A 26519-nucleotide genomic window follows, 5' to 3' on the forward strand; every position below is an offset into this window, starting at 1 on the left:
CGGTGCTACCCACTTCTTCAAATAAAGTGGGTGGGCCAGGTGGCCGATGACGCAATTCGTGCTGAATCGTGTCATCATAACCACGCCCCCTCCACACTTTACAATGCCATTAATAGTGGCATGGTATAGCAGGAGTGTAGCCATGATGACCCAATCATGCCAACACGATCCCCTCAACGCCCACCTATGCCTCACCATGCCCCCTCACTCCCTCCAGCCAGAATGTCGGCAGGTATGGTTTGGGCTAGGGTGGTAGGGATCAGAAGATCCCTCTCCAGCTGGGACTTCACCTATAGACTAAATGAACATACACCACCTGAAGATGCATTAGTGTCACGGCATCTTGGACACCAGCATGTACTTACCGGGTTCGGCAGGGCTGTGTCTTTCAGCTTCCCCCCTCCCTGGCATCTGTGTACAGGCAGCGACGGCTCTCCTTGGGCACGTGTGCTGACCTGTGAGAAATTTAAAGGGACAGGCACGCCAAACATGATGTCTCCTCCCTGGTACTGAACTTGGTATTCCAGTTTTGACCTTGGCTATTCTCCATGACTGTTACATTTGATCCTCTGTACCGCTTCATCTGTCTGGTTCTGACCCGGCTTGTTGTCTATGAGTACGCTACGTACCGTTCTGCGCTCCAGTGTACACCGGCACCTGTACTAGGAAACCAAGTCAGAGGACTGCTAACTGCGTGTGTCGAACGCAGCCAAGTCCAAACCTACTTGCGGGTGTCCCTGTTGAATACCATCGGCATGTTAGACTCCACGCATCTGTACTGGGTCTTCGTCAATTCCAAAGTACAAGCAAGCATCCACTATCCATCTGAGAATTCATGACAATTAGCTAATGGAGACAAGCTCCAAAAAGCTAAGATTACATTACAGAATATTTGGCAAACAAAAATGGCGCTATACAGAGACTTTTTCACCAAATTACTACAAAAAAGTTCACCCTCAGATGTGTATATATACATGAATATATATATATATATATATTTCATTTTTTTATATTTTTTTTTTATTTTACCACTTTTCATTAAAAATCGACTCCTTGAGCAGCCCCTGCCTGGCACACACCCTCCCTTATAACCTTCTAAAAATACGACCACTGTGGCCTTCGGTGCTGCGAAAGATAACACAGCCACATGCTGAAACACACCCATGACACACCCATAACACACCCATGAAACACCCATAACACACCCATGACACGCCCATAACACACCCATGACACTCCCATAACACACCCATGACCAAGGCTGGACTGGGACAAAAAATACGCCCTGGCATTTACAGCACACAAACCCACCTCGCGTCAGCACGTGGCTCTTGGCACAGATTCCTCCCCTTACTATTCCTGACTCCTCCCACTTAGTCTATACAAATATAATATTAGAACAACATAGAACTGTACATCATTCTCTGTATTAATATACACACACTACACAGCTCATCTTGCAGTGGATTCATGCATGTGTCATAGTCAGACATTTGGTATTTGGTAGGTTCTGTTAGATAAAGCTGGTACTACATTGGTAGAGGTCACACACAAAGAAAAGGGAAGGCATTTTCCCAATTGACCAAACCATAGCATAGCAGTTGTAGATAATTAGATAGTGTTCACTGAAGTATTGTTTTAGGGCAAGGGTGTTGAACGCAGAGGAGGACACATCCGTAAACACCAAAGCAGAGTCATTACTACATATTTTGGTGCCCTGTATACATAAAGAGCATTGGTGCCCCCATCCACAAACGAAGTAGGAAGAGAATAAACGTGTGTGGTCTCGCTGGGAAAGGGCACGACCACACAATAGTACCCCAAATGCAAATTATGCCACCCAGTAGCAATGCCCCTAATTCATGTTATGCAACACAGTATTGCCCCCCCAGAAGACAACATGCCACACAGTAATGCCCTCCAGAAGACATCATGCCATACAGTAATATTAATGTCCCCCAGAAGACATCATGGCAAAAAGTTATCCCCCCAGAAGACATTATTCCACACAGTAATGCCTTCCAGAAGACATCATGCCCCCAGAACATTGCAAACAGTAATGCCCCCCAGAACATTGCCACACATTAATGGCCATTAAAACACTATGCCCCAGCAACTTACCTCCCCCCAGGGAGGCTACTTCCAGTCCAGGCCCTGCACACTAGTCTCATGATCATGCCTGCATGCCAGCTCATAGGAGCTGTCAGAATGGCTACCATCATTTTTCCAAGATTACCCCCTGCCCCCATCGCACTTCTCACATAAGGCCAACAGGCTGAGTCATCACATGATGACGCAGCCACGTCATTATGTCAGGATGTAATGACGCGGCCGCACATAAGTCTCCAACCTGAGCGCAGTGTAATCTGGGAGGTTGTGCTGCAGAGCAGCCATGCACTCCAGCTCAAAGGAGCTTTCAGAATGCCATCCAGCCACCTGCCCAGATTCCCTCCACCCCCACTGCACTTCTCATTGTGTTGAGCATGGCACCGCCTGGGAGGCGCTGCTGCCGGGTAAGCCTGTGCTCAGCCAGACCGACCCATCTGGCCTTCGGCCCTTCTGGCACATGCCACTCCCATAACATACCCATGCCACTCCCATAACACGCACATGCCACTCCCATAACACACCCATGCCACTACCATAACACACCCATGCCACCTCCTCTTTTTGCAATAATTTTTGTTCACCTCCCAGTCTCCATCCTGAAACCTCTATAGATCACAGACGCCATCTCAAATCAAAGCAATATTATATGCATATACTATTCGCACACATTTGTTTGTGTGTGTGCAGTAAGGGTTTTCTAGACTTTTTGCACATGTGCAGTAGCAATTAATCGGTACTGCTTGCACCTCTGAATCAGGCCCAGTATCTTTTTGGATGGATTGGTTTTTATTTTTTAATTACCACCACAAACTATTAGACACTACCCATACTTCTTACAGTATTTTAAATATCTCTCCAAACTTCTAGAAAATACTTCTAACACTTGTTATGATCCAGTTCTGCAAATAGCTGAACCTTACTGCTACTACGGGGTAAACTTACTAAGATTCGAGATTGGTCGAGAAGCCAATCTCGGGTGAGTTTAGAACTGAATTTTATCTTGCAAATTTACTAAAGGCAAAGTCAGGTGAGTTAGAGTTAGATTTCTCTCTTCTCACTAGTAAAATGGGTGAGATGGCAAACTCGAATCAACTCACCATCGGGACAACTCGGAAATACTTTTCACCTAAAAGATACATCTCTCAAATTTACCAAGAGTCGGGATGACAAGCTCGGGTGAGTTGACAGCAAACTCTCTGGCAAACTCACTTTTCTAACTCTCAACCTCCTGAGCTGCGAGTTTGGCAGAAACATACACAAATCATCAGGCTGCAGAGACAGTCCTGATCTTAAATATAGGGGGGAAATAATGCATAGGGGTCCCCCTATATTTAATTATTCCAGCGAGATTAATGTAATTGTAAACCTGGTCAATCTGTATTCTTAGTAAATTTACCCCTATGGGCTCTATTTACTACAATCTGCATATTGAATGCAGATTGTAGTGTGATATAGGCAATATCACAGGGATTTACTACAAATCCCTTGCAGGGACAGAGCTTGCGATAAAGCTCTGCCCCTGCGAATCCCATCCGCACACTAGTGACGGTATTTTCGCAAAAAATACCTTGACAAAGTGCTTGCGCATGCGCCGACCGCCGCCGCTGCTACCCCCGCACTAAGCCCCGCCCCCACGACCCCCCACCTCCCTTAATAGCACTTGCCTGCATGATCCGGGCCTCCAGTGATGTCCTCCATGCGTCCGGTCAGGTGATAGCCCATACTGCACTGGGACCCAATCACCTGATGACCGAGCCGCAGTGCAGTATGGGAAACCAGCTGACTGGAGAGGCGACATCACCGGAGGCCCGATCACCGGTCCCTGGAGTCAGGTAAGTAAAAAAAAATGTGACAATTTTTTTTTTCTTTTTTTTACAGTAATCAGCTTGCGGTCTGTTTAGACCTCACAGCTGATTACTGGGACTGACTCCCGGCTCTGCTCTCCCCGTTAGAGCGGAGCAGGAGTCCGGTAGCCAGGGGAGACCCTGGATTATTATCACAGGGCCTCCACAGCTATTTGCACGGCCTACAGTACATACTGCACTTGCACAGCCTCAGTACATAATTTGTACTCCGTATGTTGAACAGTATTGTGCTAGGTGTTTAGGATATGCTTAACCAAACATCTGATTGCCAGTTCTGTACACGATGAGTCCCATCTCTGTGGCAAAACGAAAAAACACAGTGATTTGTTATTATAGATATTAAATACACACAATGATATCAGCTGAAGGTCAGTAAACACAAAACAGGAGGTAAACATAGATTGTACACAGAGGTGACATCGGATAACACTTTGTTTTTAGGAAACCTGCATTTTAGATAAAATTACTACAACATAATTATTTTTTTAATTTCTGATGTACAAACACCTTCAAGACAAACATACACGATTAACACTAATGTATGTGTTTATACTAGGGGTGAGCGGGTTCGGATTTCTGAAATCCGAGCCCCCCCGATCCGAGGCCGATCCGAGTCAGGCTCGACTTTTCCCGCCTGACTCTGATCTGAAATCGAGGCAAAACGTCATCAGCCCGCCTTCCGGGTCTCGCAGGTTTTGGATTCTATATAAGGTACCCGCGTCGGGAGAGAGGGAGGGTGGGAGTTAGGGCTGGCTGGGCTGTGTAGTGTAGTGCAGTGCAGTGTTGTGCTGTGCTGTGCTGCTGTTGTCCATAGGGGCTGTGTCCACTCCTCCAAAGTCCATAGGGGCTGGCTGTGTTGTGCTGTGCTGCTGTTGTCCATAGGGGCTTTGTCCACTCCTCCAAAGTCCATAGGGGCTGGCTGGACTGTGTTGTGCAGTCAGTTGTCCATAGGGGCTGTGTCCACTCCAAAGTCCTGTGCAGTGTCCCAGTCCTAAAGGGGTGCTGTAGTGTTGTCCAGGGGGTGCTCTGTCCATCAGGGGTGCTCCCCCCAAGTGCAAAAAAATAAATATTTTTTTCCTGTTTGTGAATTGCGTGCGCAGTAGCCGCACGTGCATCAACAAAGTAGTGCCAAGCGTGCGCCTGTGTCATAAGTAAAGGACCAGCTGGCTTGACCATTAAAGGGTGCTGTAACCCCCAAAGTGCACTCCAAACAAAATAAAAAAATATTTTCTGTGTTTGTGAATTGTGTGCACTATGGCTGCATGTGCATCAACAAAGGAGCAGCGCCAAGCGTGCGCCTGTGTCCCATAAGTAAAGGGCCGGCTGGATTGTCCGTTAAAGCGTGCTGTAACCCCCAAAGGGCACTCCAAACAAAATAAAAAAATATTTTCTGTGTTTGTGAATTGTGTGCACTGTGGCTGCATGTGCATCAACAAAGGAGCAGCGCCAAGCGTGCGCCTGTGTCCCATAAGTAAAGGGCCGGCTGGATTGTCCGTTAAAGGGTGCTGTAACCCCCAAAGGGCACTCCAAACAAAATAAAAAAATATTTTCTGTGTTTGTGAATTGTGTGCACTGTGGCTGCACGTGCATCAACAAAGGAGCAGCGCCAAGCGTGCGTCTGTCTGTTAAAGGGTGGTGTAACCCCCAAAGTGCACCCCAACAAAAATAAAACATTTTCTTCCACTGGGTAGATGTATCACCTTACGCAGCAACAACAGCAGCGTCACCAGTAGCAGCATCTCAGAAACGCCAGCTCGTTCCAAGGCAGGCTACGCTGTGTATCACCGGTTTCAGTAAGAGGCACACCGCTGACAACCTCTTAGAGAAACTGAGGGAAATCATCGCCCAGTGGCTTACCCCACTTAGACTCTCCTGGGGATTTGTGATATCTGACAACGCCACCAATATTGTGCGGGCATTACATCTGGGCAAATTCCAGCACGTCCCATGTTTTGCTCACACAATAAACTTGGTGGTGCAGAATTTTCTGAAAAGCGACAAGGGCGTGCAGGAGACGCTTTGGGTGGCAAGAAAAATTTCTGGCCACTTTCGCCATTCAGCGACTGCGTGCCGAAGACTGGAGCACCAGCAAACACTTGTGAACCTGCCCCACCATCACCTGAAGCAAGAGGTTGTGACGCGGTGGAACTCAACCCTCTATATGCTTCAGAGGATGGAGGAGCAGCAAAAGGCCATTCAAGCCCATACATCCACCTATGATTTAGGCAAAGGAGGGGGTATGCACCTGACTCAAGCGCAGTGGAGAATGATTTCCGTGTTGTGCAAGGTTCTCCAGCCCTTCGAACTTGCCACACGTGAAGTCGGTTCAGACACTGCCAGCTTGAGTCAGGTCATTCCCCTCATCAGGCTTTTGCAGAAGCAGCTGGGGAAAGTGAAGGAGGAGTTAAGACGGAGCGATTCTGCTCGGCATGTGGGACTTGTGGATGAAGCCCTTCATTCGCTTTGCCAGGATTCCAGGGTGGTCAATCTGTTGAAATCAGACCACTACATTTTGGCCACCGTGCTTGATCCTAGGTTTAAAGCCTATGTGGTGTCTCTCTTTCCGGCCGACACAAGCCTGCAGAGGTGCAAAGACCTGCTGGTGAACACACTGTCAGCTGAAGCGGAACGTGACACGTCAACGGCTCCTTCTTCATTTTCTCCCGCAACTGGGGCTGCCAGGAAACAACTTAGGTATCCTAAGCAACCCGCTGGTGGTGATGCAGGGCAGGCAGGACCAAGTTTGGACATCTGGTCTGGACTGAAGGACCTGGCAACAATTTCTGACATGTCTACTGTCACTGCATATGATACGGTCACCATTGACAGAATGGTGGAGGATTATATCGTTGACAGCATCCAAGTAGGCATGTCAGACAGTCCATACCTGTACTGGCAGGAAAAAGAGGCAATTTGAAGGCCCCTGTACAAACTGGCTCTATTTTACCTGAGTTGCCCCCCCTCCAGTGTGTACTCCGAAAGAGTGTGTAGTGCAGCCGGGAACCTTGTCAGCGAAAGGCGTAGGAGGTTGCTTCCACAAAATGTGGAGAAGACGATGTTCATAAAAATGAATTATCAACTCTTCCAGGGAGACCAGCCTCCAGAATGTACAGAGGGACCTGTGGTGGTGGATTCCAGCGAGGACGAGTTAATTCTCTGTGAGGATGAGGATGTACACAACACTGAAGAGGGTGAGGAATCGGTGGATGAGGAGGATGAGGACGACATCTTGCCTCCGTAGAGCCAGTTTGTGCAGGGACAGATTAATTGCCAGCTTGTTTTGTGGGGGCCCAAACGAACCAATCATTTCAGCCACAGTCGTGTGGCAGACCTTGGCGCTGAAATGATTGGTTTGTTAAAGTGTGCATGTACAACATAATGGTGGGTGGGAGGGCCCAAGGACAATTCCATTTTGCACCTCTTTTTTTTCTTTGCATTATGTACTGTTTGGGGCCTAGTTTTTCAAACTGCCATCCTGTCTGCCACTGCAGTGTCACTCCTAGATGGGCCACGTGTTTGTGCCGCCCACTCGTATCTCTTAGCATAGTCATCCAGCTACCTCGGTGCAACCTTTTGGACATAAAAACACTGTTGTGAGGTGTGAGGTGTTCAGAATAGACTGGAAATGAGTGGAAATTAAGGTTATTGAGGTTAATAATAGCATAGGAGCAGAAAAACCCACAAATTCAGTGATTTTAGCTGTTTTTATGCTTTTTTTAAAAAAAATAGAGATTCAAAACACAAAGCCCAGAACCCAAAACACGGAAGGGTGGTTTTGGCAAAACCAATCCAGATCCAAAACACGAAGAAAGATCCAGATCCAAAACCAAAACACAAAACACGAAAAGTGGCCGGTGCACACCCCTAGTTTATACTTACCAACAATTCCTGGCAGCGTTCTATATGTACCAGAGAAATACAGTAGATTTGTTTCTTTTTCCTTTCTCCAGCTGATTATTAGTCATGTCCAGACCACATAGGGTCATATACTGTAACCTTGCTGCTCTGTGTGACACAACCATGCAACAACTCTTCTAAATTAGATATTTCATATTTTGGTTGTACTAATGGCCATCCAGGGTATACCATTTTTTCTATTGCTCTAGTGATGCTAACTACCATGATATAAATTTGTCTATGAATCATTTACAGTTTTTTTGTTACATTTTAATGATTGTTTTTATGATCTGGGGCTTGAATCAGAGATGGATGCTATTTCCATTGCTGCAGAAGCGATGTGAAAATATGCTAATTCTGCAGGAGGTGACTAAGGACAAAATACCCACTCTTGGCATCGCAGATCCATGTGATGCTTCCAAAAACGTAGCATCACATTACCATCACTATCATCGGTAGCGGCATCCATAGCCGAGGTCAGTAAATCTGCATCGGAAGACACAGACAATGGCCGACGCGCCCCCATTTTTCGGGAATGCTGGCCATCTACTCCCCACTCCCAAATGGACTGAAACCGTATGTCATGTTATCACAAAAAGAGACCTGCACATGTGCAGCACAGATCTCCAACCATCAGAGATTGGGTTTAAGCAGGGCCATTAAAATGGGTAAAGCCATTATTTTAAATGAATAAATGTTAAAGGACATGTATTCCGAAACTGAATAATAGGTATGCTCCCAACTGTCCCAATTTAGGCGAGACAGTTCTGATTATAGCCGACTGACCTGTTATCCCGTAAGGACATTTGTCAAGACTTCTAGGACTGTTGGGAGCTTTGTTGTACTCAATGTGTTGAGTGGGTGTCAAGATATGTGGTTTTGGTTCTAAATAATTATGTTTTAGTTTTGGCAAAACCACCCTGAAGTGTTTTGTTTCAGTTTTGGATTTCCTTAAAAATGTATTAAAATTGTTAAAAAAAAAAAAAAAAAAAAAGCTAAAATCATGTGACTTGGAACTGTTTTTGTTCCTATAGTATTAACATCTTTAACATTCATTTCCAATCATCCAGTCAATTTTGCCCACCTCACAGCACCTGAAATCACGAGGGAGAGGCTTAAATGTAATCCAAAATATGCAACATCCGGTTGTTAGATCCGTGTTCTGAACTTGGCGAGAAGACCATAGTCGGCACTCAGTTCTACCCAGAACCATACTTGCCTACTCTCATGGAACCTGCAGGAGGCTCCAAATTTTTCGGGGAGCTCCCTGCATCCCAGGAAGAGTAGGTACTAGAATAATACCGGGAATCCGTGGCTTGCCTTCCATTCAAATATGCGTGATTTGTGGCACATAGTAGTGAGGGGGTGGGGCCTAATAACAGGAAAAGTCCAGCTCCACCCCCCTCATCGCCCACCTGCGTTCCGAACATACTTTGCAACTTTCAGGAGATTCCCGGAGAGGTAACTGCAAAAGTCGGCAAAGTTCAGGTACGTATGTTTGTTTTTTAGCAAAACCAAATTGCTCATCTCTAGTGTCAAGTGCACCTGCCAAAAATTTTCCTTGAAATAGAGGGGTGTTTTGAAGAAAAGGAGTTTGAGGTGGCTTAGCGCTTTAAAATCACTAGACACCCCCGTATATCATGCAGCCAAGCTTCTATTGTATGGCCCATGTCCTCAATATCCTGATTTCCCAACTTCAAATGATAAGATAAGATACATAATAAATAATAGTTCATTTCTAGTTCGCTAGATAAGTTTGTTTTCTTTCATGTCTCTGCACGGATTCAGTATGATTTACCGCAGCCTTGCCGGGATTATACAGTCGGGAAGCCGGTGGTCAGGATTACGTCCGCTGGCTTCCCGACTGATTCCCCTCTGAACACAGCAGGATTAACAAGTCAGCTACGGCAGTTGCCCAGGGTCCCTCACACACTGGGAGCCCAATACATAGCTACTTATGTGGGGCTCCACACATCGCTACATCACCAGTGTGAGAGAATTGTGGCATATGTGAACTGGGATTTCTGTGTATGCCATAATGTGAACTGGGGGGACTACAGTGAGGCTGATTCTAAGTCAAACATAAAAGAACACAAAGGAGCGTCATCTGAGAGTTTATGCAAATGGCCCTACAAACTCCTCCCCTTGTGTACATCCATGTGGCAAAATATGCACGGAATGAGACGCCCACTTTTAGCACCCAAGCTCACTGTAATACTGATTGGTGTGTCCTTATACGTATATTTAGATATTGCGTAATACTGATTGGTGCATCCTTATGGGATATACCACCCAAATGACCACACAATTCGTTCAAACTCCTGGTTGTGTATAATGGGAATAAGTAACCATATCCCTCAACTCCGTAATGCATTTGATTCACCACCCTCCCTATCCCCTCTAAATTATTATCTCACTGCACTACTTTATTTCCCTACTAACCTGCAATTCACTTCCAACATACTCTATCCTTGGTAATCTCCCTTGCACTGACCCTCCTGCAGTGCATCCCACCCCCATTGCAATTCAGTTCCCACCCTCACCCCAACAGGAATTCCCTCCCAATACCCAATTTCCCCCAAGTCTCCTACCCGAGAATGAAGTTAGGCTAAGTCACCCAGGGGCAAAACTGTTTTTGCCCCCACTTCCCCACACCAGTAGATAGAAGTCAACTTCTAGCTATTTGACCACCACCTCATATAACCATCATATACATAGGCAAATGCAAGGGGAGTCTCCGGTTGTCTGGAAACCCCTTCCCCAGCCCACACAATGACAACAATAGAAATAGAAATATAATAGAATTTTACTAGTGCTGCATGTTCTTCTCAGTATCACAAATTAAATAATTAGCACCTCCTCTGGATCTTTTAACATGTGTCAGTCAGTACAGTAAATACATATGTGCTCCAACTATGAGATCTGGAAAACATGCACAGTTGTGCTTAAAGCAGGGTGTCTTAAATTTTCCCTATACTCTGTCTCCATATAGTATCCCACCTATGGCCCGAATTTGGTACATTTTGTCAACAAACACAACATTGACAATATGTAGTGACCATAATGTTGACAGGTAAACCATGTCCATGCCGACCATCATGTCGACAGGTACATAATGTTCTCACCCAATTTTAAACCTAACGCTATCCCTAACCTTAACATTTCTATTGCCAACATTTTGACTATCGAAATTTCATGTGTCAACATTTTGATGGTGTTATCATTTTGTAGTTAGAGACGTGGGGGTGTCGACATTTTATCCATGTTGACTTTTTGATAATATAATTGTTGAAATAATGACTTCATCCCTATTGCCCAAACTACCCAAAACTCCACTTATTTCTGTTCTATACCATGGGGTAGCAGGCACTTGTCTCATGCCGCATCATTGAAAGCACGCGCCATCTCCCCAAATGATTTCTGGCATCCCAGACAACAAGGCTGCAGACAAGAGAATAGGGGTAGTGTAGGTGCGCTGTTAGGAACCTTGGACTCTGGTTTCAGGAACAGCCAAAATCATAGAAGGGACCACCTTCAATAAGAGTATTAAACTGTAGTGTTTTAATATAAAGGGGCATATTTATTAATGTATTGGGTCTACACATGATAATAAGTATTCCTTATCACCACAATTTGCGGCAATAAGGAGTTCTTATTCGCTTAAATGTATTATTATACCGAGTCTCCATTATAGGGACTTCCTATTTCAGCCACCTGCACTGTCCCTCCATTGTACAACCAGGGGATCCTTAATATTTCAGGGTACCCCCAGAACGGGTGTTTTCAGGGTATATCCCGCAATTATTATTTGATAAATAGGCCCCAGAGTGTGTTAACTTGCTGATAACCCTCTATTACTGTACATTGTAATAAAACAAATAAATCACCCTACCAGTATTGTGTAGTTCATCAGTGTTTACTATATACAACCCATTGTATCCTCACTTTGGTGACACTCAAGCTATAGCCACAATTTGTTATTTATATTTTGTACTGTATCCTATATTTTTTTGCTGCATTTAACATACTGCAGCTTTCATTTACCACCTGTGTAAACCATCAAGCTATATATAGCACTTCACAACCAATAAGTCTTAGTTGCCTACCTTTGCGGTCTCTTTCCCGGAGAAGCCCTGGGAGGAGAGGCAGGTGGGTGGCAACGGGGGGTGGGGCCTGGTGATTAGTGTCATTAAGCCCCACCCCTCACGATAAAATGCCCGCGAGTGGCTTAAATTTTAATAGGGGGCGGAGCCAAATGACGTGAATCGCATCATTAAGTCCCGCCCCCTGTACGGACACCCGCGATCGCAGCAGAAATTCTCCTAATTCTGCCCACTTCACTAGGAAGTGGGCAGAATGCGGGAGAAATGCCTACCCTTCCGGGGTGCGGGGGGATTACCCAAAAAATCGGGAGCCTCCCGCGAAAACCAGGAGGGTAGGCATGTATGCCAAATAAGGAGACATACCAGTCGAGCGCAAGGACCAACACCCAATACGTGTGGGAACACTGTTCCACTACATCCACTAAATCCTGCTCAGGGGTGCACAATATTTCAGCTGCTACTGCGTCTTTTGCCACAGAGTGACTGCGTCTTTATGCTAATACTGCAGCCAATGGTTTTTGTACTGAGATATCCACCAGTTGTGGTGCTAATCTGCCGCTGTGCATATTAATACGCACCACAGGTTGCACCATTTTAGACTGCACCAGCCCTATGGAGATGCAGAATCTCCATCTGAACATGGCCGTCTGTGTCAGTGCACCTGCATCTTATGGCGCAATTGCTGAATGAGACATGTCTGTCTGGTAAACCATCTCACTGTTACCACTCAGAAATCGCTTCTCTCTGCGTCCAAATTCGTTCTGCATCTTAGAGCGGTAGCTATTGGGATACATGCGCAGTGCGACTTGGATGCATGCAGACTGAAAACATTGGCCGCTCGCATGCAGTATTGACATTATGCTCACCTCTGAATCAGGCCCACAGTGTGCATGCATATATGATTAATCCCCCCTTATTTGGGTTAATTTGATGGCATATACTGTATATGTATTATATTAGTATACTTTTAAACCAGATGATTTTAGCATTGAGATAAGTAGAAGAACATAGCAGAGTAATCTGTAACAACACTCTGGTCCTGTATCCCAGGGCCATAACTAGGGTCGTGCGACCTGTGACATGGCACAGGGCACATCAGGGCAGGGGGCACTGTTTGGGACTGTCAATTTTCCTGTTTATTATCATTCTCACTTGTAGCTTCCCCTTCTTTTATCCCCAGCATCTCCTGGCTGCCTCAAGAGTACCCCCTATCTCTTCCCTGGCCCTTCCCCATGAGGCCATGGCCCTTTTTCAGGTGCACTATCTTATGTCCCTATTTAAAAAATGGGGGAGGGGGCGCCAATGCTCTCTCTGGCACAGGGCACCAAAAAGTCTATTCATGGCTCTGCCTTATCCTATTGGCAGAGTAAATAATTAACACGATCCTGGGATCTGGGCACTGAGCCTGTGACCTGTCAGCGGTGTGTCAAGTGCGTGCAGACGTGCCGGGTACGGTAGTCCTCTACACAAAGTTAAACCAGGGTATAATGCCCTTTGGTCAAGGTACATGTCAGGGGCGTATAAGAGAGGAGAGGGCCTGTGCAGTCTCCGTTTGGGCCCCTCTTCTCTGACAGCGCAGTAGATTTTGACTTCATGCCAGAATCAACGGCGCATGCGCGGATCTCCAGGAAAATGATGCCCTCACCTAATTCCCGGGGACACCTTTTCTGCGCATGCGCGAGTCACCGGGAAAATGGCCAATGCCATTTTCCCTGTGATTTTTTGCTGCTCTTTCTGTTGCTTTTTCGCTGGTCCAGCGCTGCAGAGCAGGACACCGGAATCTGCGGAAAGGTAAGCATAACTAACCAATGGCTGCAGGGTGTGCAGTGTGGGCTCCCCTGGACCCAGGGTCCAGTGTGCACCGCACACCCTGCACCCATTATAAATATGCCCCTGGTGTTGAATATGTAATGCAGTTGTTGGTGCTGGTGGTGGTTATTCCACATGTGGAACAGCTTAACCAGTTGTTAGATTTATTGGATCAGGTAGAACAACAAGTAGCATAAACAGGGCCGGAAACAGAAATCTTGGGTCCTGGTACACTGCTGTCTCTGGGGCCCCCACCTCCACACCGCCACCCCCGACTCCACCACCCACAAATCCTTCCCCTGCATGTGTGATATGTGATGCATGATCATGTTAATTGAAACATATGCCAGCCTTTAAATAAAGTAAAAATTCATTCTGAATTACCACACTGCCTCTCTGTCACTGATGATGCAGGCTGTAGTTCTTGCCTGACGTCTCTTCCAAGGTCTTCTTGTTGACGGTGATGTGGATGCCTCAGGGGTAGGAGGGAGTGTGTCTGTAGTCAGCCATCCTCAGTCCTCAGCCCCTCATCACCTTTCCCAGCCTCAGCCTCTCACCACATCCTCAGCCCCCTCACCTTTATCAGACACCAGACTCTCATCACCATCCACAGCACCACCACCTTCTTCAGCCCCCATCACCTTCCTCAGCCCCCAATCACCTTCCTCAGCCCTCATTACCTTCCTCAGCCCCAAATCACCTTCCTCAGTCCCCATCACATTCTTCAGCCTTCATCACCTTCCTAAGCCCGATCACCATCCTTAATCACCTACCACAGCCCCCCATCAAACTTGGCCCCCATCACCACCCTTAATCACATTCCACAGCCCCCATTAACTTTCCTAAGCCCCATTACCAGCCTCAATCACCTACCTCAGCCCCTATCCCCTCACTACTGCAGCCTGCCAAATCAGCTTCAGCTGCTCCTTCAGGAAAAGTTGCGCAGGCGGCTGTACCGGATGCGTGGTGCCGGCGACTTGACTTATTACGTCACACCACCGTATTGCCGACTGCAAGTTCACGCCTGGCCTGGGTCGCATCTGACCAACTTGGCAGAGCCTATCAATGCCCGGGCCAGGCTACAAGGGAGATGCGCAGTGGTGGGTATGGGTCCCGGAGGCAGCTGCACTGCACCGGCTGGATCAGTAGGCCCACATCCCCATTTTGTGTCCCTGTGGACCTAGGGGTCATTAGACTCCCCGTCGTCGGGCCTGAGCATAAACACAGGGATGTCAGAACAGCCTGGAGCTTATGGTGTTGCTGGGTGTTGTAGTGCGTTGGGTGTGGTAGCAATAAATACACCGGCAGATGGTGGCACTATTACCCCCCACTATAGTGATGGGTATACAGTGTACTTACAGCGTTCAGTGTGGGCTCTGTATGGCTGGTGGGTTTCGCAGGTCGATCTGTTCTCACGGAATGCCAGGGAGGAAAGACGCACGAAGACACTGCACATGCGCAGTAGCACATGTCAGCGGTCGGGCTGGTACGGCTGAGCTCCGGCAGGTTCTAGAGACCGCAGTGTCAGCTTAACTTGCAGGGTACTGGATAGGAGGCAGCACAGGAGTGTGTTCTACTTCCAGCAAGAACAAGCTCTGGGTTGATTATATTACTAGTGCAAGGCAAAAAGTATAGGTTTAAATAGAATAGACTGCGAGATGCTGGATACGACAAGATTTTGGTGACGTAGGTGAATTCAAAAGCAGATTAGTTCTTGTCTTCAAAAAAAAATGAAAAATAGAAAGCTAGCCCTCCTAAATCTGATCCCCGCATATCGCATGTATTACATTAGCATAGTGTGTACCTCAATGTTATATCAAACATATGCAGAGAATACTGGGAGCTGGTGGCTGTAGATCAGTAAGGGAAGCAGTCGTCATCGGTTGATATGGAAATGAGAGGTGATTACGGCACCCCTTCTACAGAAGTAGTCTTAAATGTGTTGTGTTTGAGATAATGAATCGGGAGTTGAAGAGCTTTCAGAGAAATATGTGTATAAGAAAGCTGCAGCCAACCAGTTCAAAGAAATGCATGAAGGCGGACAGGAACGAGGCAAAGGGAATTTTAAATGAAGCTGTCAGCAGCTTCTGAGTGCATTGGCAGAATTTAAAAAGAACAATGGCTGAATTTTGTAAATATTAAAAATAGTCAGGATATCGCATATAAAAGACAAAAGTAAATGGTAAAATGAGTATTGTCCACCAAAATATTGTCATGTGTTTGCATTGTTAAGTGAAAAACACAATATTTTAATAACCATGTTTAAGTGGTCATTCAAAAACAAAAAATATGAATATCAAAAGGACATATTTATCTGCATCTCACCGATAGTGGTGCAAACACATGATTCACTATTTGTAAATGCTCTATTACATCACTGTATGGCAAATGTTAGTGGGTTTGCGGGCTCATCTGGAATAACAGCATGATGAAAGGAATAAACATCTGATTTAACTGGGTTATTAAAGCTATTAAATCCTTCTCATTGAAAGCATGGTGCTACTTGTCATTAGTGACACCTTCCTTCTAAGCAACCATCTTTTGCTGTGAGATAAATGCTCTGCCAGCTCTATTTAACCAGGACACAGCCCATAAATACTTCCATTCAAATGCATCAGAGTGCAAAATAAAATAATGTTTTTTTGCATGTGAGAGTAATATGACGTCCATCAGTGCACCCACCCAGATACATACAGCTATTACCATTAAAGGATACAAAATACAATGTTATAAAATGCTTTAAGTTTAAATGTCACCTTTCACAATCTTAAGGACATACGGCTCTATTTATCAACATTATTTTTACTAAAATAATGTGAAAAAGGGTGTTTTCACACCCTTTTCACATTATTTTAGTATCACTTATAGTTATTACAGGGCAATTGGAGTAGAATTCGTAAAATTCTACTCCAACCCCTAAGTATCACTTATTTTTAGTAAAGCAGATCGCATTTCCCATAACTGTAATGGGAAATGTGATCTGACCATAGTTACTAAAAATAAATGTGAAAAAAATATCGGGGGAAGCCCTGTGATAATAACGCCACCTGGAGGTGGCGTTATCCAGGGTCTCCCCCGGTTACTGGCCTCCTGCCCTGCTCTAACGGGGAGAGCAGAGCTGGGAGTCGGTCCCTGTAATCAGCTGTGTGGTCTAAACAGACCGCAAGCTGATTACTGTAATAAAAAAGAAAAAAAAAATAGTAAAAAAATTTTTTACTTACCTGACTCCTGGGACCGGTGATCGTGCCTCCGGTGATGACTCCCCTCCGGTCAGCTGGTCTCCCACAGTGCACTGCTGCCCGGTCATCAGGTGATCGGGCAGCAGTGCAGTATGGGAGATCACCTGACCGGAGGAATGGAGAACATCACCGGAGGCCTGCAGCATGCAGGTAAGTGTAAGTAAGGGAGAGGGGGGTCATGGGGGGGGGGTCGCGGGGGGGGAGGGGGGGTCCGCGATCATGGGGCGGAGCTTAGCACTGGGGGCGGGTCTAAGCACCGGAGGGGGGGTAGCAGCGGCGACCGGTCGGCACATGCGCGGGCACTTAATCACGGTTTTTGCGAAAATACCGTGATAAGGCTCCGAAGGGGATTAGCAGGGACAGAGCTTTATCGCAAGCTCTGTCCCTGCAAGGGATTTGTAGTAAATCCCTGTGATATTGCCTGAATTCGCAATGCAAATTCACTCGGTAATATCACACTACAATCTGCATTACCAATGCGGATTGTAGTAAATAGAGCCCATAGTGTATAATCGATCAGATCAGATAATTCAGTAGTGTGTACACTGGTAATTTGATATTTTCAAGGTTGTTTCATTGCTCATAAAATCATAAAGACTGTTGGATCGTGAGTACAATCTTTCAGTTGTGTATCTAGCTTTACTGTTTTTAACTATTAATTATACAATTGCACACAGAATTTAGAATTAACAATAATAATCTTATTGTTCAAAATAGAAAAGTGAGTATAGTACATTTCATTACAACTCTAAAGGGCCCCATACACGGAATGATATAGATGCTAATCCGACGGATTGGAATGATATAGCAGCTATATCGTTCCGTGTGTAGGCACAATATCGTCCATTGTGCGCTTCCGTGGGGTTGTCCGTCACTCTGCTGGCATATCGGGCGGGCGGGCACTGGATCACCCTGTGTGTGTCGGCCATCGGATCTTTGGTCGTATCGGTGGGTACACATTGTACTGTGCATGGGGCAGGAGTTTAGCAAAAAACAGGCAAGTACAGTAACTGTATACCTGAAAAAAACCATGTTGCAATGCAAGGAGTGGAATACATTTATTGTTTTGCATGCAGGGTATATACTGGCTACTTTCTTTATCATCTATCTGGGGAATGCCATTACTTCTGGTTTATGCATAGTGAGGTGTGGAGTCGGATACTCGCTAACTGAAAACTGGCTCACACCCCCTATATAACCCCTCCCCTTCTACCGTAAGCTCAGCCTTGTTTTTTGTGCCTTGGAGTAGGGCAGCTTTATTTTTACACTGAAATTTAGATTTGAGCTTGGGCATGTCCCTCTTAAATCTAAGGGCTAAATTTACCAACGCTTGGTTTTGCTTCCAAATCAAAACTGATGGTTATTGATGGACATGAATGGCGTTTAGCCGTCTAAAAAAAGACCATTATCCATCGGGTTTCAGCTTCACTACCCGACGTTGATGTAAATCATTTTATGCAATTCTAAATTTTTGAGGTCCCCACTTTTCAAGGAATTCCAGCCCTTGGTTGACCAGCTTGGGCCTTTTTTATGGGATGCAGGGGGACCCCACACTGTGTCTCCCTGCTGTTCAGCTTAGTGCTGATTATTGGAGAATAGGGGGAACCCCATGCTGTTTTCTCCCCCTACTTTACAGGCTGTAACCTACCAGTATATTTTTGGAGTGTGGGATGAAACCGGAGTACCCGGAGGAAACGCACGCAAGCACAGGGAGAATATACAAACTCCACACAGGGACATAGTGGGAATCGAACCCACGACCTCAGTGCTGTGAGGCAGTGATGCTAACCATTACACCATCTGTGCTGCCCATCCTATTCTTCTATGTGGCAAAATTAATTGTTTGGTCCGGTGTTCTAAAATCTGGTTTTTAATCATTTTGCCGATGGTTTAGACTAATTGAATGATCGATTTGCAAAACCGATGCACAAATTACCAATAACCCAACACTGACCGTTAGTAAATGTAGCCCTAAATCTCTCTGCACATTTTAATCTGCCTTACCTGCATTACAACATGGTTTGCCAAGGTGCACAGTTATTTGCTCTTTTTTTGCTTTGCTCCCACCACAGAATCAGGTCCAAGATGTGGGTTAAAATTAAAATACCTAATATGCTTATCTATGTCCATGTTTATGCTTCTCCCATTGCAGAAATGTTTAATACTTCAGTAGTGTACATACATATATGTATGGAATAATTAATGTGTTTTCATTATATGACTCTATAGTTTATATAGAGACAGGGACCTATTCATCATCGAGAAATGGCCCGGTAACCATGCGGTGACACTCGTTTTCAAATTTTTTAGTTACCGGGCCATTCATCATCAGGGGTCCGATAGGACCCCTTGATATTCAGCAAACTCCAAAAACAGAAAGTTTGCTCAGTAGAAAAAGTGCCATCTTCAAACAGCAATTGCTCTCGGATCCCCGCTCCAGGGATGCGAAGAGGGATGCTTCTCACGCACTCCCCGGCGGCTGTGTGCATGTGTGACCTCGGGTCACGCATGCGTAGCGGGGCCAACAGGAAGGAGGTAAGTAATGCAGCTACATCTGTAGCTGCGATACTAACCGAGGGGACAGCTGCTTTTTAGAGCAGCTGGAGCAGCTTTTTGGAGCAGCTGTCCCCGCACCGGAGCAATGATGAATTGCTCCGGTGTAAACTATCCCCTGCTGCGACTTGGATGCTTAAGTATCGCTCGCATGTGGCCTCCAATGATGAATAGGCCCCAGAATGACTAGCACTTTTTGTAACATTCATTACAAGAAACCACAGTACAGTACATGCTCCCTCGCCAGGGGGGCCTGGTGAGGGAGCATGATGCACGTTTGGGGGTGGAGCAGGATGCGTGATTGCGTTATCACGGCCCACGCCCCCACTGCACAATGCGGAGATTACAGGGACGTGAATCACGTCCTCAGCTGCCCCACGGGTATAATTATGTATAAGTGCACAGCTGCAGGGAGAATGGGGATGCCGGAGGTTGGGTGCGGGGAGGGGGTGGCGGCCAGCCGGGAGACTTGTCTATCCTTTGCGGGTGGCCAGGGACACCACCTAATTTTCGTGAGATGCCCGACCATTCCGGGAATGTAAGCAAGCATGAACCAATACCAACTTCAGTGATGTGAATGAGCGCTGGCTTGCGAAGAGGGATCCAATGGGATTCCTTTGCCACATCGCTCTTTGTGTCCTGTGGCCATTCATATGGATGAGCTCAAATCATGCATGCGCAATGGGCCAGATGCAAATATTTATTTATTACATTTCTTATATAGCACAGCATATTCCGTTGCGCTTTAAAATTAGAAACAACATTAATAGAACAAACTGGGTCAAAACAGACAGACAAGTTTACAATCTATAGGAAAATAGGCATTAATACACAAGGATAGGTGCTACGGGGTGTAGTTTAAATCCCAGCTGTCGGCATATGCCGGTGCTGGAATCTTGATGCCAATCAGAATCCTGTCTCCAGAATCCCGACCGCCAGCATCCAGACGGCAAGTAGTGGGGTTAGGGTTAGGCACTAGGGGGAGGGTTAGGTTTAGACTGCGGGTGGGGAGGTTAGGTTTAGGCTGCGTTGAAGGAGGGTATCCTAACCCTGTCGGGATACCGGCATCAGGATTCTGACCCCTGGAACCCCGAGTGCCAGCATCCCACACTCAACACGGTGCTACATTGGTTCAGCCAGATTGCATAGGTTCTTGGGGGGCTGTATGATCCAGTCACACAGAAATGTTGGCCTAGGGTTAGGAGGATGTGAAAGTTAAGAAAGAGAAAATATGTGAGGTTATGTGTGGACTGTAAGAAGAGATGTAATTAGATAGGGAAGCTACTGTATGAAGGTTAGGTGGGCGGTTCTGGAGTCTGATAAACTTGTCTGAAAAGGTAAGTTTTTTAGGGAACGCTTGAAGGTTTGGAGTGGAAAGACTAATTATGCATGGGAGGGCATTCCACAGAGTGGGTGCAGCCCAAAAAAAGTCCTGTGACCGTGAATGGGAGCAAGTAATGTGAATTATTGAGAGACGCAGATCTTGTGCAGAGCGGTGAGGTCGGGTTGGGAAATATTTCGAGATAAGTGAAGTAGCAGCTGTCTCTGAACCCAAGTAATACTGAATTACCATAATAGTTAAGTATCCACTACTGCAACTTGCAGCAAGTTGAATATTTAATTATCTGGGGCCAATAGGTAAGGGTGCAGAGAGAGGAAGGGAGCGAGTACTAATTACGCGGGACTGTTGGAGGGGCCTGGTGGGGGGTCGGGCAAGCTGCTGAGGGGGACATATATCCCTCTTTGTATTGTACTCACTGCTTCCCAGCGTTGCATATTGTATTCTGGAAGTTACATTGCCATGCCTCCAGAGTTTGGCCACGCCCCCTTCAGTGCCCAGGCCCCATGGTTGTCTCAACAGCCCTGACAGTAGGTCTACAATAATGAATAGGTCCCTTTATCTTGGAAATGTTACAAGTCACAAACATTTACTGACATACAATACAAAACCAAGAATATTTATTTTATGATAGCATCTGTGAAGTTTCTAGAGGCAAAGCACTTGTGACTCATTGTGCTAGAACATTACAGTGCGGGCAGTGCCAGGGTATGCATGCCTGCTGAGAAAAATCAAATTTCCCCATTTTCAGCCCCTTTTCCTTGCCCCTAGATATACTGTATTAGTGATTAAGAGTTTAATTACCCCATGATAATCTAGAAATGCAGTCCCACTTTAGTAAAAGCAAGGGTATGTACAGTAAGTATGACCAATACATTTTGTTAAGCAGACACATACACACACTATGGGGTCTATTCATTATCACTTAATTTCTACAAAAGCAGGTGAAAATGCACATTTTCACCTGCTTTTGTAGAAATTAAGTTTTCTGGCCGTTCATCAAAAAGGTAACGCAGGAGATATCACAGATATCTTCTGCTTATCTTTCACTTGCGATGTGGCCCACTGTTCCCAGACACTAGTATGGGGACAGAAATTAATCAAGCTCCGAAAATACAATATTATTGGAGCTTGACTGCGGGAGCATTTGCCATCTTCAGATGCGTGAACAGGCGCACTAGCACAGCCGAGTCAACTCAGAAGTGGTAAGTTTCACTGCTTGAAAAGGAGGGGTGAAGCCGTTTCGCGGAGACAGCTGATTTTTGGATCAGCTGTCTGCGCCCCTGAGCAATCATAAAATGATCGCGAGTTAGTATGCTAATTATCAGGGGCTCGGACCCCAATATTTAACATAATGAATAGACCCCTATGAGCTGGGCGTAAACGTAATTTTCAAGTTTGTGTAAAATGCGTGTTTTTTTTTATTTTTTTTACTGTGCAGGCACACCAAAAAATCATTAGCGTGCATCCCTATAATGAGTTGGATGACAATGATATTTAGTAAATGTGACTATGTCCAGGCACATATAGGTTTATGTATACTATGCTTAATTAAAATACTACAGTATATTGTATTCCAATTGTGCACTGAAACTGTAGCATTTATTACTAACAATATGAAGGCACATCTCCTAACATAATCCAGGCACATGGACTACTGTTCTCTCCTAGTGGAATACTGGCACAGCTGCTACCCTTCCAGTCCTGGACACATTTGTGAAATGTTCTAGTGTTCATTCTAGCACCCTGCACCTATCACAACCCGTGCAGTTCCACTTTCCTGCCTGGGGTGTAACTTTCTGTTCTGGTGCTTCTAGCACACTCTGGTCTGTATCTCAGAAGTTTGTTGCATCAGCTGAGCGTGCTAGAAACGGAGAGTGACACCCCAGGCAGGAAAGATGAACTTCACAGGATGAGACAGGTGCAGGGTGCTAGAATGAACACTATGTTCAGCTCTGCAATCTATGCAAAATGTTAATTTTTGGCTGCACATTTTACAACTGCATTTTTGGAGCAAAATTCGTCCACCTTAGGATGAGTCCCTTCATGGGTACATACTTTCATCTACGTTCATTAAGTTTACAGTGCAAGAAATGTAGTTAAAACATCAGATTCTTGGAAGCTATGGTCCTGTTTTTATCCAGGGTGTGTTAGAATAATTAATTTAAATAGTCTTGAATTAGTAACACTGGGTCTTTGAAGTACACTTCATTTCTGAAACTAATTTATTATTTATTAAGAGAAGGATCATTGCACAGTGGGGAACATTTAGATGATTCTGCAGAAAACCTTTAAAATCGGTTTATACATCTTACCGTCTCCATGAGACGTCAAACTAGGGGGTCTATTTACTAAGCAGTGTTAGGAGACAGAGTGAAAGTGATAATGTGCCAGCCAATCTGCTCCCAACTCATTTTTCAAACACAGTCTGTGAGATGGCAGTTGGGAGCTGATTGGCTGGCACCTTATCACTTTCTTTTCACTTTTCACTCTGTCTCCTAACACTGCTTAGTAAATAGACCCCTATGTCTTAAATGTAATGATCGCTTACTCATTGGTCAGATATTAGATATGTAAAATATTTTGTTTGTTTTAAAGCGTGTGCTACAAAATGAAATATTCTTTATAAAATGTTCTCTGTCCCTAAGGATGCAGGGAATTGTATTTATGTGACTGTATCCATGTCTGAGGCCATAATATGTTTTCCTTTGTCCTTCCAGTGCTCATATATACCGAAGTGTGGGAAAAATTATGAAGACTCTATGTCACTTGTCAATATTATAATGGAGAACTTCCGAAAACATCAACGTTTTTCATGTTTCTATGACCCAGAAGGAAATCAAAAGAATGTCATTTTGACCAAACTCTACAGTTCCAATGTATTATTTCATTCATTATTTTGGCCGACGTGTATGATGATTGGTGGAATCGCCATTGTTGCTATGGTGAAGCTCACTCAATATCTCTCCCTTCTATGCGAGAGAATCCAAAGGATCAACAGATAAAACAAGTTCTAAAGTTACTTTACAACAAAATACTGTTTTCTTTCATTCTTCACCAAAGAACCTTAAGTTTGTAATGTGCCAGTCTGTTTATAAGTTCCTTAATATATTCTTATAAGTAGAGCAATAATGCAAAATCTGTTCTATATGCAAATATGTCACGATGGAAAAAAAAAAAAGAAACTGTGGCAATTTAATTTTGTTTTCTTGAGTTTTTTATTTACAGTCTAAACAAGGCTCATTTAAGAGGAAATTATCACAAAACCAGACTTTGCTACTATAAAAATTCGGTGTTTTTTCTTCTGATCTCTGTTTTACAATGTTATAATGGAATATTGGACATGTTTAAACAAATAAAATACTGATGAATTTATTGATGACATAGGGGTCAATGTAATAGCCTGCAGGATGCAGGCATCGGCGAGTTCTGTGCGAGACTGCCCAATGTTTTAAAGTAGAAGCCTCTTAAATGACCACTACTTTAAATCATTCTGCAGTCACGCACGGAACTCACCGATGCCTGCAGTCCATAAGCTATTACATATATCCCATAGGGGCATATTCAATTAGGTGTGAAAAGTCCCGTACTTTCCGCATGCCGGAGTTTTCGCCGTCATCGCTGGTTTTCTGTGCAAAAAAGTATCACGCTCGTCCCCGCTTATCCCCGTATTCAATTAGAAATCGGCGAAAATGGGACCCAGCAAATTCAGACCTGGCAAAAAGTGCTGTCAGATTTGGGGAAATCAGCCTGACACCCCCCAAAAGATTCACTGACATTGGGGATCACTATAGATACCCCCGAATAGGCCTGCTGAAGGTATTTGGGGTACTTAAATGCTCTCAATAGCTGCTATTTAGCGTCTTTGCAGAAGTGGTGAAGAATAGCATTTAGCAGTTTTTCTTGCAGGAAATAAGTAGTCCCAGCAAAGTTGGGGTACACGAAAATGGGTGCTAGCATATTTTAAAGTTGCTAAAGTGATGTTTTAAAATACTTTAAAAATCCACCTTCCGCATGCACCTGCAATCTTAAAAACACCTAGAGCATTCTTGGGGCCCCCCCTGGAGTCTAATTAGCTAGTTTTTAAGTTTGTCCCCCAACTTTGTACTTTTTTGCCCACTTTTTGAAAGTCATTTTTTGGGGTGTTCTTAAGTTTTTTTAAAACCTTTTTTTGACACAGTTTAGCTCTGGGGGACTGTCCCAAGGGAGCAGGGAGGTTCCCGCAAGTTTGCACCCCAAAACCCCAATTCTGCACTTTTTTCGACAGCTTTCATAGTCAAATCTTTTTCGCCTTTTCCAATGCATTGACTCTCTGCACCGGCGGCGAAAAGTCTTTGGAATTGAATACAGGGATAAGTTTTCACCTGGCGAAATGATGTCACCGGCGATACTTTTCCGCAGAAACTGGCTTTTCGCACCTAAATGAATACGGCCCATAGTATTAGATGGCAAATATAGGAGAGATGTTATATATTACAATTTCCAAATATTTAATTTATAAATAAAGTCTATGGGTAAATGAATAGCCTGCAGGCATCAGCGATATTCTGGCGTGTTTGGCCAATGTCTTAATGGGGCATATTTTTCATTAATTGTTCAGGGTTTTTTGAACGAAAGTATAAAGTGCTAAATCTTCTTTATAACTTATGGTCTACAGTTATCGTTCACTTCAAAGTTGTAGAACCTTTAAACCTTTTATTTCTGATAATTAACAAATCTGTGAATAGCAGAATTTATAACCCAAAAATATTTCTAAATTACATAAAATTATTTTTAATAAAAAAGTTTTGAATAATGTATTGTATATTTAAAGGCAGTTTTCATCTTCAGAGCACTCTGTTATCCAGGTTCCCCTTATATAAAGCTCCAGATCAGGTGTGTAGATCCTAGGCCCTAGGGCAATGAAAAGATTCGCTTATGAATAGGTGGTGAAAAATGAAGAATACCCCCAAAAAATTACTTTGAAAATGGGGGCGAATTAAATCAAAGTCGGGTTACAAACTTAAAAACTAACAAAATAAGTTTTTGGAGGGTCTGCAAGTATGGGGGAGGTGTTTTTTGATTGCAGGTGCTTGCTGAAGGTGCGTACTTTATGTTTTTTAAAACTTCATTCTTGCAATTTTTAACCATGCTTTCACTTATTTTCATGTACCCCAAATTTGCTGGGACTAGTTATTTTCTCCAAAAAAAACCTGCTAAATGCTATTCTACACCACTTGTGCAAAGACGCTAGCAGGTCTATTCGGGGCCATCTACATTGATACCCAATGTTAGTGCATCTTTGGGGGGTGTCAAATCAGACAGCACTTTTCGCCTGTTTGCGTTTTGCTGGGTCCTGTTTTCGCGTCCTTTGGAAATAAATAGGGCGAAAAGCGGCCGCACGCATGAGAAGTCTTGTCTCCAAAAACATGCAATGTAGGTGGAAAGTCTGGCAAGCAAAACTTAGCCGACTTTTCGCGGCTAATTGAATATGCCAATTTTCTCCAATTTTCAGAGAAGGGGGCTTGTAAAACAATCTATGGGTGACATCAGCTACAGTATCTTTCTGCTCTCTGTAAGTAGTAGGGGAGTAATCTGACATATTAATGCAGTTTATGTGTTGGTG

The 26519-nt window shown here is 44.7% G+C and overlaps 1 protein-coding gene across 1 annotated transcript in view; it reads left to right on the forward strand.

Moving 5' to 3' along the window:
• The window catches only part of KCNMB2 (potassium calcium-activated channel subfamily M regulatory beta subunit 2), a 284497-nt gene extending 260408 nt beyond the window's left edge, over positions 1–24089 (forward strand). Inside the window, exon 5 of the mRNA XM_088452342.1 lies at positions 23635–24089. Within this exon, the coding sequence (XP_088308468.1) occupies positions 23635–23919 (285 nt within the window). The 3' untranslated portion in view covers positions 23920–24089. The remainder of the gene's footprint in view (positions 1–23634) is intronic.
• Positions 24090–26519: the final 2430 nt, after the last annotated feature.

Source organism: Taudactylus pleione, unplaced genomic scaffold (genome assembly GCF_031769625.1).
Source record: "Taudactylus pleione unplaced genomic scaffold, aTauple2 ptg000037l, whole genome shotgun sequence".
Lineage (NCBI taxonomy): Eukaryota > Metazoa > Chordata > Amphibia > Anura > Myobatrachidae > Taudactylus > Taudactylus pleione.